Source organism: Hyaena hyaena, unplaced genomic scaffold (assembly GCF_003009895.1).
Source record: "Hyaena hyaena isolate Hyena2069 unplaced genomic scaffold, ASM300989v1 scaffold_911, whole genome shotgun sequence".
In the NCBI taxonomy this organism is placed as follows: Eukaryota; Metazoa; Chordata; class Mammalia; order Carnivora; family Hyaenidae; genus Hyaena; species Hyaena hyaena.
This window is the reverse complement of record NW_024081542.1, coordinates 246944-262641: the sequence shown is the minus strand read 5'-3', so window position 1 is coordinate 262641 and position 15698 is coordinate 246944. Positions and strand designations below refer to the sequence as shown.

Here is a 15698-nt window from a genome sequence, read left to right as displayed (position 1 = left end):
ACACATCCAGGCTCACACACAGATGCACGCCCTTGTGCACACACACTAGGGCACCGTGTGCACCCAGCATATGGCCCTGTTTGTCGGCTCAGCAGCACTCAGAACAAGGGCCAAGTCGAGGAGCTGAGAGCAATTATGTCCCATCTGTACCCACAGTCAGAACTAACAGCCAGAAAGTACCAGGTCTGTTGTGGGTGAGGCCCCTCCCTTGGGGACATCTGTCACCTGTTGGACAGTTCTGTGCACTAGGCTGCCTCTCTACAAGCCCGAGAGGAGACCCTGTGGCTCCCAGTGCCATGCGGGCTCTCTCTCCATCCCTCCCAAGCCGTGTTGCCACCTGGGGCTCTGCATGCCTGTCCTGGCTGGTGACCAAGGCTGTCTTCTCCCCAGCGGATGTGGCCAGGTCTATGGGGGCAAAGGTGGTGATTGCCATTGACGTGGGCAGCCAGGATGAGACGGACCTCACCAACTATGGCGATGCGTTGTCTGGGTGGTGGCTGCTATGGAAACGCTGGAACCCCTTGGCCACAAAAGTCAAGGTGGGGGGCATAGCTCTGCACAGTGCCCAGGCCATCGGGTGCTCCTCTGTGGCTTACCCTGCAGCCTCCCCATGCCCTTGCACCACTGTCCCCAAGACGGGCAATGTGCTGCTGCCCAAATGCCTCCTGTGGGCAGAGGAGGGTTGTGGTGCATTCCAGGCCCCAAGGCCAACGGGGCTGTAGCCCCTTGCTCACCATCCTCGCTGAGGATCCTGCCTGGACCAGCTCTGGGGAAAGGGGACAGGCCCCCAAAGCTGCACAAGCTGTCAGGGTGCTCTCCAGGACCCCTGGCCGGGCACCTGCCCTCCCAGGCCTAACAGAGACGTGGCTCCTCTTGGGGGAGGGCAGGGAGAGGGCCAGGGCACAAGATCCCGGCAGCTGTCCCCACATGGGGCCGTGTGGGGACCGCAGAGCCTCGCTCAGGTGCTCTCATGACAGCAGGTGTTGAACATGGCGGAGATCCAGACACGCCTGGCCTATGTGTGCTGCGTCCGGCAGCTGGAGATGGTGAAGAACAGCGAGTACTGTGAGTACCTGCGTCCCCCCATCGACAGCTATGGTACTCTGGACTTCGGCAAGTTCAACGAGATTTGCGTGAGTCCAGCTGGGGTGCAGAGGGTCAGCAGGGTGCAGTGTGTGCCTGCCCCCTTCCCAACCTCCCGGCCCTCACTTCTGAGAGCTTAGGAGTGGGGGCCCGTGCTGTGTGTGCAGGAAGTGGGGTACCAGCACGGGCGGACAGTGTTTGACATCTGGCGGCGAAGTGGCGTGCTGGAGAAGATGCTACAGGACCGGCAGGGGACAAGCAAGATGAAGGCGTGCGATGTGAGTGCTGGGGCCCGTGCCCTCCTTCCCTCCCGCCTCAGTGGGCCCGAGAGGTGCAGAGCTCCCTGCTCTCTGCAGGCAGGACGCCCTCCGCTGCTCAGGGGCCAGAAGACAGGGCAGGAGTGTGACCTTGTGGGGGCGAACTCTTGGCCTCTGCCTCAGCGTCCCCTCTTTTTGCCCCACCTTGGCTCTACCCTTCTGGTGCTCATGGTCGGAGAGGGTGGGGGCTTGGTTAGGCCCCTGCTTATCTTGCAGCCCCTGCTCCGACTCCCAGGGCTAGCCTGGGCACCTCGGCAGGCTGGGGCCACAGAGGCGTCACCTCGGCCCTCCAGGTCCTCACCTGCCCCAGTGCCTCCTTCACGGACCTGGCCGAGATCGTGTCCCGCATTGAGCCCGCCAGAGTAGCCACGGTGGACGGTGAGTTGGGCACCCAGCACGTGCACCCACACGGCCGCAGGAGGGGGTGGCAACGTCTCCTTCTGACCCCTGGTATGCCCACCAAGCCCCCCTGGCTGCCAGGCCCCCTCTCGCAGCCCCTGGGCCTGACGAGCGGCAGCTGGGGACTCGGGCCACCAGGGCACAGCCCCTGCCCTTGGGAGGGCGCCAACGCGGCCCTCTTCCCGCGCAGATGAGTCCGACTACCAGACGGAGTGCGAGGAGGAGCTGCCAGACGGCGCCAAGGACACGTACGCTGACTTCCAGAGCGCCCCCGCCCACGCGGGCTCTGACTCGGTGAGCTGCCCCTCGGCCCGGCGGCTCCCAGGTTCCAAGCCGGCCAGCTGCTCGCTCCCCGCTGCCCTGCAGTGCAGAGCCGGGGAGACCGCCGGTCAGCCCTCTAGGCCCCCCCACTCGACGGTGTGCGGTCTGATTCCAGGAGGACGAGCCCTCACTTCGGCATCGGCACCCGCGCCTGGCCTCCCCGAGCTACCCGGAGACCGCTCCGCCTGCCGACACACCGACGCCGCTGGGTGGCGCGCCCCCCTCGGCTGCCTCCTAGCCTCGGCCTCTGCCGTGGGCCCGTCCGGCCCAGCGAGGCGGCCCCGGGTCTTCCCCACCCGCTGCGCCAGGGCCGTGTGCACCGCGGGCCCAGCTCGGTGTTTGCGCAGGGGCGTGGGGGGAGCGTCTCCGGCCTCTGCACTGGCAGCCGCTGGTGGAGCACTCGGTCCCCGCACCCCTGCACACACGGCAGGCCTAGGGGCGCGTTGAGGCCTCTGACAGATGCTGGAGCCCCTGAAGCGTCCGCTTGATGTGTCAATAAAGGTAGATCTGATTGTGCGTGGACGCGTCGCTTCGCCAGCGTCGCCACGGCAGAGGGCACGACCTGAGCCGCAGGGCAGCCGCAGGGCAGCCTCCGGCCGCACCACTGCTGCGCTCCGAGGGCCACGTCCCCGAGGCCGCGTTGGGTGCGGCGTCACTTGCTGTCCTCTGAAGTCATCATGTAGAGACCCCAGGCACCCCTCACTGGGGCTGGAGGCAGCGGGGCGCCCAGGGTCTGGCGGGGAGCCGGGTGCCTCCGAACCAAGAGCGAGCCCCCCCAGATCTCTCGGGCGGGCATCTTCCCACGCAGCGCACGAGCCGCGCTCCGAGGTGTGTGCCGCCCACACCTCCTCAGAGCGTTAAACGGCGCCCTGAGTCCTTCCGTAGAAAAAGAGACCGCGCTCCGGCGCTGTGACTTTGGGGTCCGCAACTCAGGCGGGTCTGTGGGGGGCGCTGGGACCCCTGACCCGAGGGCCCAAGACCTGGCAGTCAGGTGACCGCCGGCCTCAGTTTCTCCTCACCCCGCCCCGCCCCCCTCGCCCGGCACGGTGGGCGGAGCCACCGCCCCGGTCCCCTCCCGAAGACCCGGCCGGGCCCCGACGTCACGGGCCGCCGCCCCCAGGCCTGACGTCGCGGTGGGCGGGGCCCCTGGCCTCGCCTCGGCCATGACGTCGCGGTGGGCGGAGCCGCCGCCCCCGGCCCCTGCCGCGCTCTCCCGGTGCGGCGGGACTCGCGGAGGGCCCGGCGCGGCCATGCGGGGCCCGAGCCCGAGCCCGAGCCCCGGCGTGGCGCGGCTCCCCCGGCGGAGGCGGCGGGCGCGGGGCGCGCTCTGAGGCCGGGGGATGCGCCGCCGCCGCCGCGACCATGGGCGCCGCCGCCTCCCGGAGGAGGGCGCTGAGGAGCGAGGCCATGTCCTCGGTGGCGGCCAAAGTGCGGTGAGTGCGGCGGGGCCGGCCGCCGGGGCTCAGCGCCCGCCCCTGGCCCCCTCCCCCGTGGCAGGGCTTCTCGCCGAGTCCCCCTCCCCCGCCCTCACCCCCACCCCCACCTCGTGCGGCTCCCCTCCCGGAGACGGCTGCGGGTGAGATGTCCGACCTCAGGACCCCCCCACCCCACACACACAGTGACAGGGGTTGGACGGAAAGCAGGCCAGGACCCTGGGCACGTTGTACTGGGACCCAACGGTCCCCGGAACTGCGACCTGCTGGTGCTGGGCTCTCTGGGGTGGGATGGCACTGTGGGCCATGGGTGACCCGACCCCTCCCTTACTGGTGCCCAAGGTCTGGGTGGGGGTGGGGACCCCAGGCTCCCCTCTGGGGAGAGTCCAGAGTGGCCTGTGTGCACTGACAGCGCACCCCGCTGTCCACCCTTCAGAGCAGCCCGAGCATTTGGCGAGTACCTGTCCCAGAGTCACCCTGAGAATCGGAACGGTGCAGGTAGGGGCATTCGAAGAGGTGCCAGGGCGGGGTCGGTTCGCAGTCCCACCCCACCCCCACGACCTAGGGGACGCTGTCTCCTGCTCTAGCCCAGGCCTGGCGGCAAGCCGTGGGGACTGTGGGGTGTGAGCGGGCAGCAGCTGCCCCGCTGGGCTGGCTTCCTCACGCCCCCTGCCCTCCCTGGCCCAGAGCCCCAGGAAGAGCTTGGAGTCACTCATCACCATGGCACCCACCCAGCCTGGGCCGTTGGCATGGCAACAGGCCTCCTGGCACCCCCAGGGCTGGCACCGCTGTCTCTGGGGGCCAGCTGGTGGGGGGGAGGGGAGAAATTGGCACTGGGCACACAAGTGCAGTGGCAGGCAGGGAGGTGGCCTGTTTATTCCTGTCCACCCCCCACCGTCACCCACAGGTAGTCTAGCCTGTCGCCCCCACGCACACACACTCAAGGCTCGGGGCCCAGGTAGGAGGAGGGTGGGAGCCTCTAAGAGGAGTGCGCAGCTCACAAACACCTTTTCTGAAGATACCAGAGGCTTAGGATGTGGTCAGTGGGGCTGGGGGGCAGCCCCTGCCCACTCCCCCGATCTGAGCCAGGCATTCGCTGGGTATTCTTTGCCATCACAGCACCGGAGAATGGAGGGCGGGAGGGCTTCAATTCATCTGCTGCCTCTCCCCCAGACCACCTGCTGGCTGATGCCTACTCTGGCCACGACGGGTCCCCCGAGATGCAGCCAGCCCCCCAGAACAAGCGCCGCCTCTCCCTCGTCTCCAATGGCCGTTATGAGGGCAGCCTCTCAGAGGAGGTCGTCAGTGGGAAGCCGGCCGCTGAGGGCCCCCAGCCCCGTGTGTACACCATCTCCGGGGAGCCCGCCCTGCTGCCCAGCCCCGAGGCCGAGGCCATTGAGCTGGCTGTGGTGAAGGGGCGGCGACAGCGGCACCCCCACCACCACAGCCAGCCCCTGCGTGCCAGCCCGGGGGGCAGCCGCGAGGATGTCAGCAGGCCCTGCCAGAGCTGGGCAGGCAGCCGCCAGGGCTCCAGGGAATGTCCCGGGTGCGCCCAGCTGGCCCCTGGTCCCAGCCCTTCCCCTCGGGCCTTCGGGCTGGACCAGCCACCTCTGCCTGAGGCCACCAGCCGCCGCAAGAAGCTGGAGAGGATGTACAGTGTCGATCGTGTGTCAGGTGAGGGGCTCGCTGAGGAATGGGCAGGCTGGGCAGCAGGGCGGTGGTGCTGAGCCTGGTGCTGACAGGTGGAGGGTGCCCGGGTCATGGGGTGCAGGTAGACTCCCGCTGCCGTCTCCCACGCCACAGGTCAGGCCTCATAGTTGGTTTTGGCCCTGGCAGTACCGAGTCAATCTCGGAGTGCTTCCAGGTGGGGGTGGGGGGTGTGAGGAGAACCTTAAATATTGAGCAGGCAGAAAACATGGCTTAATTAGAAGATCAGGCTGCCTTTGGGAAATCCTGGGAAATAGTCCCTGCCCTGGGTCCCAGCAAATGGAGTTCTCATTCACCCCAGGAAGCACATGTCTGTTTGGGCCTTGCCAGCCATTGGGAACTTCCCAAGAATTGTTGAGCCGTGTGGGTGGCTGGTGAGCCCTGGGGGCCTACTACATCTAGAAGAGGCCTCTCTGGGACACTTGAGCAGCTCCACGCCTCCTGCATCTGAGGTCACCTCCTAAAGAGCAGGGTCCTCACTAGCTGAGCCTGCACATCGTCCCAGGACACCCCCTGGGCTTCCAGGTCAACAACCCGCTTGGGCATCAGGGCACAGGCCTGGGGTGTGGGCAGTTCAGCCCCATGGCCCCATGCTCCTCCGATGAACACAGCTCAGGGACTGGGGTGGGCGTCAGGGTGAGAAAGTAGAGCAAACTCTCATCTACCTTGTCTAGGAGCCGGAGGGGTCCAGAGAAGGGGCAGCCTCAGCAAGACCATCGCCATGCTGGCTGAGGGCTCCGCCTCACTGTCCTGGCAGGGTCCAAGGGAGTGGAGTGTGCAGGCTGCAGAGAGAGGCTGCAGCCGTTGTCCCTGGCCTGCTTCTCCTCTCCAGGGAGGGAAACAAAGTGAACCCTTTCTCTGGGCACCCTGGACACAGGCTGTGCTTTCAAAGGACGGCTCTTCAACTGTCGGCAACCAAAGGGAGAGCTAAGCAAAGACAAGCTGTCACGAAGCCATTGAGCTGTTTTGGCTTGAACAGCTAAGCGGGCACACAATGCTCATGGCCTGTGCCAGCCTCTGCCCACCTGGGAGAGGGTGAGGGGACCCTAGTGCCGTTCCTTCACCGGCTTTGGCAGAAGCATCGCCCTGGCAGAGGGAGTAAAGGCTTTGGGAACCCCAGGCCACCCTAGCCACTTCTCCTTTTGTCTTCCAGATGATGTCCCCATCCGTACCTGGTTCCCCAAGGAAAACCTCTTCAGCTTCCAGACAGCAACCACAACTATGCAAGCGTGAGTTGTGTACCCAATACGTGCCCGCTGTGTGGGGTGGTGCTCAGGAACTACTGCCCGACCCTCTCCCGCCCTCCGGGCCCGCCCGGGTGGCTACTTCTGAGCAGCCCCACGGCCCCAAGTCCTGGCAGGTCTCCCAGGCGTGGCGTCAGTCTCAAGGACGCAGGGCTGGCTGCTCTTCTCCCCCAGCCTCCACTGCGCCTCCCGTCCCACTCCTCCCTTCCCCACTGCCCTGCCCTCTGTTCTCTCAGCCCTCCCCCGTCCCTCATGGTCCTCTGTGGACCTGGCCCAGGGCTGCCGCTGACGGAGTCACCACTGGGGGTGGCTCTCCCCGTCCACTGCCCCATCTCTGCTCCCCAAACAGTAACCTACTTGTGTATTTTGTATGAACCTCAAGGGACTACAGCTTAGGAGTCCCCTGCGGGGCCTGTCCTTCCTCACCTGTGACACATATCTGGGTTTGTTTTCTGACATAGCGTTCCTTCCAGGGAGGCACCCTTTGCGGCAGCGTCCCCCACACCGAGGAAGCTTCCTCCCCTCCTGCTACCCTGGGGCACCCACCACTGCCCTTAGGCTGGCTGGGGACTGCCATCTTTGCTGCCAGGCCAGGCAGAAACAGGCCCCTGTGCCAGCCCCACCACAGCATGGCACCTGGGGGTGTGGGCCAGTGACCTCAGCGTCCACCGCCCTTCGGGGCTTCCCGTGGCACTGCTAGTGCCTTGCTAGTGCCTGGAGTACCTGTGAGGGGCTCCCAGAGTCCATGACAAGAAGGGAAATAACAGGGAATTTACAGCGGAGGGGGTCGTGGCTCACTATGTCTTCTTTCTCACGCTGCCCCTTCCCGCCGCACCTCCAGCATCTCGTAAGTACCCTGTGGGACCCTGAGCCTGAGGGCACGGTGGTTGTCCCTGGGGGACCCTCCCACCCCCAAATAGGTTTGGACAGGCCAGGGATCTGGGCCTTGACTATGAGGGAGTGCCGTGTCCCAGCACCAAGGCCACGGCAGGGCCTGCCAGGAGCCGGGCAGAGGACAGGGTGAGGCAGGCCAGGACCCTTCTGCCCGGCCCAGCGCCCTGGATGACCCTCCAGGCCCTGTGCTCACGCCTCTGTCCCCACGTCTCGGTCCCTCCTACCTGCGGCCAAGGGCAGTGCTGACTCGTGGTGGTTTCCCAGGGTGTTCAGGGGCTACGCGGAGAGGAAGCGCCGGAAGCGGGAGAACGATTCCGCGTCTGTAATCCAGAGGTAGGGCCTGCCAGCCACTCGCCACCAGAGTCCGTCTCTTGTCTGTGCTGGTCTGGCCTGGGTCCACTGGGCCCTGGCAGACCTGATGGGGGAAGGGCGGTGGCGACCACTGGCCTGGCCCTGCTCTGGGGACGCAGCAGGCAGGAGAGGTCATGTGACCTGGGCCCCCCAGGCCTGTGTTTTGGTGTGTTTGGGGGGTACATTGGCAGTTGAGCTGCAGCCAGCTAGCCCACCCAGCCTCTCTCTGGCCCTTGAACCCCAGTGCTGTGGGGTCAGCAGCAAGGCTTACCCTCCCCATGCCCTACCTCAGAGACATGACCAGAAACCTTGTCCCCATCTTGGACACTGGACCTTTGCAGGGTGCAGATTTGGGGGCAAAGACCTGTCTCTGAGGTGGTCCAGGGACAGAAGGGCAGGGGAGGGAGTGTCTGCAGTCCCCAAACCTACCTGGGGTTGGTGCAGACAGCCGCGCTGCCTCAGGACAGCACAGGAAGCAGGAGCCCTTGACCACTTGGAAGAGGGGGGCTGATGGGGTCCAGAATATGTCTGGGCCCAGAGAGGGAATGTAATGGTGGGAAGTGGAGGTGGGTGCCTGAATGCCGGGGTGTCACCAAGGGAGTGATCTGTCATGGGGGAGGGGGGTAACCGCAAGAGAAGGCGTGATCGTTGTGTCTTTGTCCTGGCAACAAAGGGGGGCCCTGGAAAGTTGTCAGCAGGAGAGGGACTGGGTGGATGGTGGGCGAGTGGGAGAGCTTAGGGGCGCCAGGAGGGCATTTGTCACCTAAAGGGGAGAAGGCAGAGCCTCAGGCCGTGTCAGGTCCGGCTGCGGGGGGGAAGAGTGGCGAGCCGGGAGCTTGGGGGACCCGTCCGAGGTCCTTACCAGCCTCTGGTGTTTCTTCCCCAGGAACTTCCGCAAACACCTGCGAATGGTCGGCAGCCGGAGGGTGAAGGCCCAGAGTAAGACCCTGGGCGGGAGGGCAGGGGGGTGGCGCTGCTCTTGGCCGGCTGGGGCTTCGCAGGCTGCTCGCTGCACCGGAAAGACTCGAGTTCCCAGATACCCACTCCCACCCCGCCGCCCCCTCCTTACCGCCCCAGGCCCGCCAGGGACCCCTGCACTCGGGCCCCGCCCCTAGCCGTGCTCTCCGCCCCAGGCCCCGCCCCCAGCCCCGCCTCAGGACGCCTGAGTCTGGCCCCGCCCCCAGCCCCACCGCGCAACGCCCCCAACCCTGACTCAGGCCCCGCCCCCAACCCCGCCTCAGGACGCCTGACTCAGGCCCCGCCCCCGGCCCCGCCCCTAGCCCCGCCTCAGAACCGCCGGCGTCGGCTCTGGCTCCGCCCCAGAATTCCCGGCTCAGGCCCCCCCGCCCCTAGCCCCGCCTCCGGACCTCTGGCCTCGCCCCAGGCCCCTGACCCCAGTCCTGTGCCCTCGCTCCAGCTGGCGTCTACTTTAGGCGCCACCCCCAGTCCTGTAGTCCGGCCGCACCTGACTGCCCCGGTGCCCCGACTGACGTCCTCCGACCTCCCCGCCGCGAGCTCGCCGACCCCCCTCCGGCTTTCCCGAGTCCGCGGTCCCCTCTGCCTGGCGTCCCCTCCCGCCCCCCCCCCCGCCCCCCTGCTGACCCGGCTTTGGCTTTGCTCTCACTGCAGCGTTCGCCGAGCGGCGCGAGCGGAGCTTCAGCCGGTCCTGGAGCGACCCCACCCCCATGAAAGCCGACACTTCCCACGACTCCCGAGACAGTAGGTGCCCGGCCAGGCCGGCCCACCTGCCTCAGAGGTTCCCCTAGGCCCCCCAGCCCCCACGCTCTGCAGGGCGGGCCTCCTGCCCGGGCAGCTAGGCTTCTGCGCTTCTGCTCACTGAGCCTCAGTTTACCCATCTGTGAGGTGGGGACGCCTGGCGCCTCTGACCTCGTGGGCAGGGTTAACTAAAGGCTACAGCAGTGCAGGCCGGGCAGGGGTGGGCGGTGCGGGCACCTGTGTGCTTCACCAACTCCAGGAGGTCTGAGAGGCTGCAATGCCCTGCTCCTCAGCCCAGGGCCCTGGACCCACCTGGCTGGAGCTGACGCTTGCACGGAGGTTCTGGTGGCCGCGGCCAGACTCTGCAGGCTGGTGGTGGCCAGTGTTGGTCTCTGTCACCCACCCTGGGTTTCTCGCTGGCCTGGAGGACCCTCCACGACCATTTATTGCGGGTTCTATCTACCACCCATGTCTGTGGGCCACGGCTGGGGCTGGAGGTGCTGCCAGTGGTCCACAGTCCTGGTGACCCCCCTGCTCCTTAGGTAGTGACCTGCAGAGCTCCCACTGCACCCTGGGCGAGGCCTTTGAGGATCTGGACTGGGAGACCGAGAAGGGCTTGGAGGCGGTGGCCTGTGACACAGAGGGCTTCGTGCCCCCCAAGATCATGGTGAGGTCGGGCCGTCTTTATGCTATTCCTATTCCAGCCTGTCCTGGGCTGGAGGGGGGAGGTCCCTTTTCCTCCAGGAGCCCAATGGCTCTGCCTGGAGATGATGCGGCTACCACAGGCTGCCCAGCAGCCGGGGACACCCTCATGGGGCCTCCCACTGCCCGTTGGCTCCAAGGGGGCTGGGCCCTGAGCAGCTCCCCGTGCTGTCTCCAGCTCATCTCCTCCAAGGTGCCCAAAGCCGAGTACATCCCGACGATCATCCGCAGAGACGACCCGTCCATCATCCCCATCCTCTATGTGAGTGACCCTCCCCCAACCCCTGGTTCTGGGTTGGACTGCTACCCAAGAGGGCTTCTGAGAGTGCGGCCCATGTCTGTTTCAGGACCACGAGCATGCCACCTTTGAGGACATCCTGGGTATGTGTCCTCCAATCCCCCTGTCTTCTGATCCTGGGTCTGGGGGTTACCTACGGGCTGTGGGGGACACTGGGAGCCGTGCTCACACTCCTTCCTCCCTAGAGGAAATAGAGAAAAAGCTGAACATCTATCACAAGGGGGCCAAGATCTGGAAGATGCTGATTTTCTGCCAGGTAGGACTCCGCCCCTTCGTGCCGTGGGGGTGGGGGCAGCCTCCTTGTGCACACGTGTGTGAGTGCCTGCACGTGTGGGCGTGGGGGACAGCGGATGGGCGTCCTGTGTGTGCCCCACGCGGCCAACTGCAGTTTCTTACAGGGTGGCCCAGGACACCTGTACCTGCTCAAGAACAAGGTGGCCACCTTTGCCAAAGTAGAGAAGGAAGAGGACATGATCCAGTGAGTGGGCAGGGCTGCTCGTGGGCGCTGGGCAGGGCAGCCAGAGGCAACGTCAGACCGCACACCCCGCCCCACAGCCCCTCCTGGGGAGGCTCCTGGCTCCGGAGCCTGGCCTGCCCCCCTCTCACCTGGGGGCCCGGGCTGGAGGCCGCCTGTGACCCACCTCTCCCCTACCAGCTTCTGGAAGCGGTTGAGCCGCTTGATGAGCAAAGTGAACCCAGAGCCGAACGTCGTCCACATCATGGGCTGCTACATTCTGGGGAACCCGAACGGGGAGAAGGTACAGGAACCCCCAGATCTTGCCCTAGGGTTCTGGAGACCCCAGACCCACCAGAAGAGTTGGCAGGACCTCCCACTTCTCCCATTCCCTTGTTCTCTCCCTTTAACCCCCCAGAACCACCCTATGCATGAGCCCTCATCAGTGCTAGGGGAATCCTGCTTTCCTCAACACCATTCACCCACCCCCTCCCCCTGCCCCGAACTCAGGGCCCTGCCCCCCTCTCTCAGCTGTTTCAGAACCTCAGGACCCTCATGACCCCTTACCGGGTCACTTTTGAGTCCCCCCTGGAGCTGTCGGCCCAAGGTGAGTTTGCCAGGCTGGCTCCCGGCCTGCGGGGTGGGGTGCAGGAGGCAGAGGCCTGAGACCCAGCCCCCTCTCCTTCGGCCCCAGGGAAGCAGATGATAGAGACCTACTTTGACTTCCGGCTGTACCGCCTGTGGAAAAGCCGCCAGCACTCCAAGCTGCTGGACTTTGAGGATGTCCTGTGAGGGCCACGGCCACCGCCCGGCTGCTTCCTTGGACCAGTGGCTGGTGCTGGGCCACGTGCTGTGTGCCGCCCAGGACCACACGGGTCCCAGTCTTCACGGCCGCTTCAGGGCGCCCTCCGATGTCGCTCAGGTTCCTCCCGCAGGTCTGGTCCTCACTGCACCACAGGCCAGAGGTCACAGCCCCTGGGGCCCCGGGACGAGCCTTGCCCCGCGTGGCCAGGGGTTGCTCAGTGGCCAGGCACTGACAGGGCCTAGGCCTCCCCCAGAGGTTGCAGCGCTGGGGCGGCTCCTCTTAGCGGGTTCATAGAAATAAGTGCAATTTTCACACCCCGAAAACAATTCAAAGGGAAGCAGCATTACTAGTTGAATAGTTAAGTGCTATGTTACCAGTTACGGTGTAGACAACCTAGCCCAGTGTGTGTTCAGGACCTTCTCTGCCCCCAGCCCCCCAGCCCTGCCGTATTTGATCACCAGCACCAGGGTGGCCCGTCTGCGGAGATGGTGTCGCCTGGCTGCCCGGCCTGGCTCCGGCCCTGGCCGAGTCCCTGATGGTCTTTGCTTGTTCCCTCTTGCCACCCACTGCTTACTCTGACCTCAGCCACACCGGCCTAACAGGGGTGCCTGGGCAGCCGTGGAGAGGAGGGAAGGGCACACCCTCCCCTCTCTCAGGAGGCTCTGGGTTGAGCCGGGCCCTGCCTGCTCCCCGTCCTCCAGCACCCGCCTGGCCCTCTGATGCCGCGGTGCATTCAGCTTTTGCCAGCCTTGGTCTGGAGGCTTCTCCCAGCACAAAGGGTTTGGCAGGGGCGGGCGGGGCTGGGCCCCGCTGGGTGCCTGGACCCCGCAGCAGCGCTGAGCGGCCGGTGGACTCTGGGCTCGTGGCCTTGCTGGGGCCCAGTGGGGCCGGCTCTTGTACATAGCTGGGGCTCAGGGGCAGGACCCCTTTGCAGAGCCTGAGTCTGAGGACACCTGGCTGTGCCCTCAGCTAAGGGAGGGGGCAGGGGCATGTGCTGGGCTCTGAATGATGTACGATATCCCTTAGAGTGACCATTAAACCTGACCCTCTGCTGCGGCCACCGCCTGGGTCTCCTCTGTCAGCCCTGTCCCTTACCTCCCTGGGCCCAGGAGCTTCTGGGTCTGCTGGTCCACGCTTGCTGCTGTGGTAGCTGCCCGCACACCTCTGCCTGGACTGACAGGGCTGGGTGGGGCCGCTCGACCTCCCTGCCAAGGGCACACTCCAGAAGAGGGCCTGGCAGCCAGGGAGGGGAGGGGAATGGAAAAAAGCAGGTTCTTGAGATGGCTGCTGGGGAGCAGGGGGTACGCTCCTGGAACAGGGCTGAGAAGGATCAGGAGGTGCAAACAGAGACACTCCCATGCCCTGCCACCTCTGCCTCTACTCCCAGGCACCGGGCAGAGGGCCACCCGTGTCCCGCAGACCACTCTCTGCACGTGGTCAGCAGTGCGGCTGCAGCAGGATGCCAGGAAGTAGCCACGGGACCAGCTGGCCACTCTCTTCCTGTCATCCCCAGATGTGCCTAATGCTGCTTCCACCCCCCCGTGGCAAAGCTGCTGCTGGACACAGCCAGGCCTGGCTGCCCGGTGGCCCCTGGTGCAGTGGCCTAGGGACGGAACGGCAGGTGCGTCCCTGCCAGCGAGGCCTGGAGGGGACTGGAGGCCACCAGCGGACAGTGTGGGTGGAGGCCGGGAGGCTGGAGGCCCGGGATGCTGAGAACCTGGAGCCAGGCACCCCTCCTGGGGTGGGCATGCCAGGTGCTTCCGGGGTAACCCCCACGGGGCTAGGGCAGGCCGCAGAGGCGCTCACACCCCATGATCACACACGCAGATCCCAGGTGCCTGTCCACACTCTCACCAGTGAGTCACTCACTCCAAAGTCACGTGCCACCCGGGAGTTCTCCGTGCTCCCGGTCCCTGGGCCGTGGCGCATCTCCCCTGCTCTCCCCTGGAGTCTCCGTGGTGCCGCCGGTCGCGCTCTGCAGGCTTCTGTCGTGCGTGTGCAGGCCGTGGGGCTGGCTCTGCCCGACTCGGCCCCCGCCTGCCCGCTGTGCGCGCGCCTGAGGCCCTCGTCCCCGGACCAGCCGGAAGCTTGTCACGGGCCCCTGGCCCTCACCTGGCCCTCACCTGGCCCTGACGTGGCCCTGCAGCTGCGGGTCCGGGGCTGCCTCCACGGTTTGTCCTCCCCGCACGCGTCTTCGGCATGGCCGTGCTGGGCAAGGCGGGAGGCTCGAGTGTTACAACTGGCTCCCGAGGGTCCGTTCCGCGCCCGTGACCTCTGAGAAGTGTGGCGGGAAAGGCGTCAAGTGTGGGAGGCACCCAGTCCAAGCCCAGCACGACGCAGACAAGCATTTTCGGGAAGTACAAGCAGGGAAAGTGGGGCTGAGGCCCTGCCGGCCCACCCACCTGCCCGCAGCTAGAGGCAGTGACAGGCTCACAGTCCTTGACATGTGAGAAGTTCTTTCTTAAATTAAAAAAAAAAGAAATTGTTTTAACATTTATCCTTTTTTGAGAGACAGAGTGTGAGCAGGGGGAGGGCAGAGAGGTGGGGGAGGCAGAATCCCAAGCAGGCTCCAAGCTCTCAGTGCAGATCCCAGGCAGGGCTCGAACCCACAGACCGCAAGATCACGACCTGAGCCCAAGTGCGACACTTAGCCGACTGAGCCGCCCAGGGACCCCACCTTGTAAGTTCTTAAGTATGAATAAGAGAAGGACATGATTGATTTCAGCTCAGGTCATGATCTCAGTTTGTGGGTTCGAGCCCTGCGTGGGGCTCTGCGCTGGCAGTGTGGAGCCTGCCTGGGATTCTCTCCCTCTGTCTCTGCTCCTCCCCCGCTCATTCTAACTCTCTAAACAAATAAACATCATGGGGCGCCTGGGTGGCTCAGTCAGTTAAGCGTCCAACTTCCACTCAGGTCATGATCTTGAAGACCGTGAGTTTGAGCCCCACGTCGGGCTCTGTGCTGACAGCTCAGGGCCTGGAGCTGCTTCAGTTTCTGTGTCTGCCTCTCTCTCTCTGCCCCTCCCCCACTCATACTCTCTCTCTCACTCTCAAAAATAAATAAGCGTTAAATAAATAAATAAATAAACTTTTAAAAATGACAGAATCCAATCGGGGAAGATAAACAAAGATCTGAGGAGATAACTCACAGAGAAGGAAGTCAAGTAGCTGACAACGTATGGAGAGTCTTAATCCCTTTGGGAATCCAGTGAAAGCCAACGAAAGGACTGCGGTCTCACTTCTTGCCTGTTGGCTTGGTAACATCAGGATATCAGTGCCCTGTGTTGGCAAATGTGCAGAAAGGTACTATGAATTGCCACAGCCCTTCAGGAAGATAATCTGGCCACAGCTCTTAAAACATAATCAAGGGGCGCCTGTGGGGTTGAGCATCTGACTTCAGCTCAGGTCATGATCTCACGGTTCGTGGGTTTGAGCCCCGCGTCAGGCTCTGTGCTGACAGCTCAGAGCCTGGAGCTGCTTCCGATTCTGTGTCTCCCTCTCTCTCTGACCCTCCCCTGCGCACGCTGCCTCTCTCTCTCTCTCATAAATAAAACATTTAAAAAATAATTTTAAACTTAAGAGGAAGAAATCAAACAACTCAGTTTCAAAATGGGCGAAAGACATGACACCAGCAGAAGGGTTGTATGTGTGCAAACCCAGGCGCGGGCAGGTGCTCAGCATCATAGCCGGGCCCACCCATCACATGGGCTACAATGAAACATTGTGATTCCAAACGCTGGCAGGAGGTGGGGGGAATGCAGAGAACCTGGACCTTGCTCTGGAAACAGGCAATTTGGAATTTATTGAGGCGTGACTTGGTCACACACTCAGCAGCTGTCTCCTGGGTGAGACTTGGGCACCAAGATCCGTGGCTGTGAAGAGCTGGATCTTCCCCAAAGTGGAAACTCCCCAGATGCCTTCCACGGGGGCAGGCCACGCAAACTGCGGCCTGTTTATGCAGACTGACTCTGGCACAG

The 15698-nt window shown here is 64.5% G+C and overlaps 2 protein-coding genes across 6 annotated transcripts in view; both read left to right on the top strand.

The window, feature by feature from the left end:
* PNPLA7 (patatin like phospholipase domain containing 7) overlaps positions 1-2636 on the top strand; it is a 63496-nt gene extending 60860 nt beyond the window's left edge. For both annotated transcript variants that reach the window (XM_039220739.1, XM_039220740.1), the window contains exons 31-36: positions 391-539; positions 981-1133; positions 1251-1361; positions 1694-1778; positions 1990-2093; positions 2236-2636. In XM_039220739.1, coding sequence (XP_039076670.1) covers positions 391-539; positions 981-1133; positions 1251-1361; positions 1694-1778; positions 1990-2093; positions 2236-2358 — 725 coding nt within the window. In that variant the 3' untranslated portion in view covers positions 2359-2636. The remainder of the gene's footprint in view (positions 1-390; positions 540-980; positions 1134-1250; positions 1362-1693; positions 1779-1989; positions 2094-2235) is intronic.
* A 670-nt stretch (positions 2637-3306) lies between these two features.
* Positions 3307-12784, top strand: NSMF (NMDA receptor synaptonuclear signaling and neuronal migration factor). Of its 4 annotated transcripts, XM_039220741.1 has the most exons (16): positions 3307-3553; positions 3990-4051; positions 4727-5227; positions 6414-6489; positions 7346-7351; positions 7663-7731; positions 8636-8688; positions 9379-9468; positions 10008-10132; positions 10346-10429; positions 10515-10548; positions 10651-10721; positions 10864-10943; positions 11121-11223; positions 11451-11526; positions 11614-12784. In XM_039220741.1, exons 1-16 carry the CDS (start codon positions 3483-3485, stop codon positions 11709-11711), a joined length of 1599 nt encoding a protein of 532 aa, XP_039076672.1. In that variant the 5' UTR covers positions 3307-3482; the 3' UTR covers positions 11712-12784. The 4 variants fall into 4 exon arrangements, with proteins under 4 accessions (XP_039076672.1, XP_039076673.1, XP_039076674.1 ...); XM_039220742.1 differs by lacking the exon at positions 7346-7351; XM_039220743.1 differs by lacking the exon at positions 7663-7731.
* The last annotated feature ends 2914 nt before the right edge of the window (positions 12785-15698 follow it).

Coding starts and splice junctions, on each gene's coding strand:
- NSMF (XM_039220741.1), top strand. CDS start 3,483: ATGGGCGCCGCCGCCTCCCGGAGGAGGGCGCTGAGGAGCGAGGCCATG. Junction 10,722..10,863: donor AGATGCTGATTTTCTGCCAG/GTAGGACTCCGC, acceptor AGTTTCTTACAG/GGTGGCCCAGGACACCTGTA. Junction 11,224..11,450: donor GGAACCCGAACGGGGAGAAG/GTACAGGAACCC, acceptor CCCCTCTCTCAG/CTGTTTCAGAACCTCAGGAC.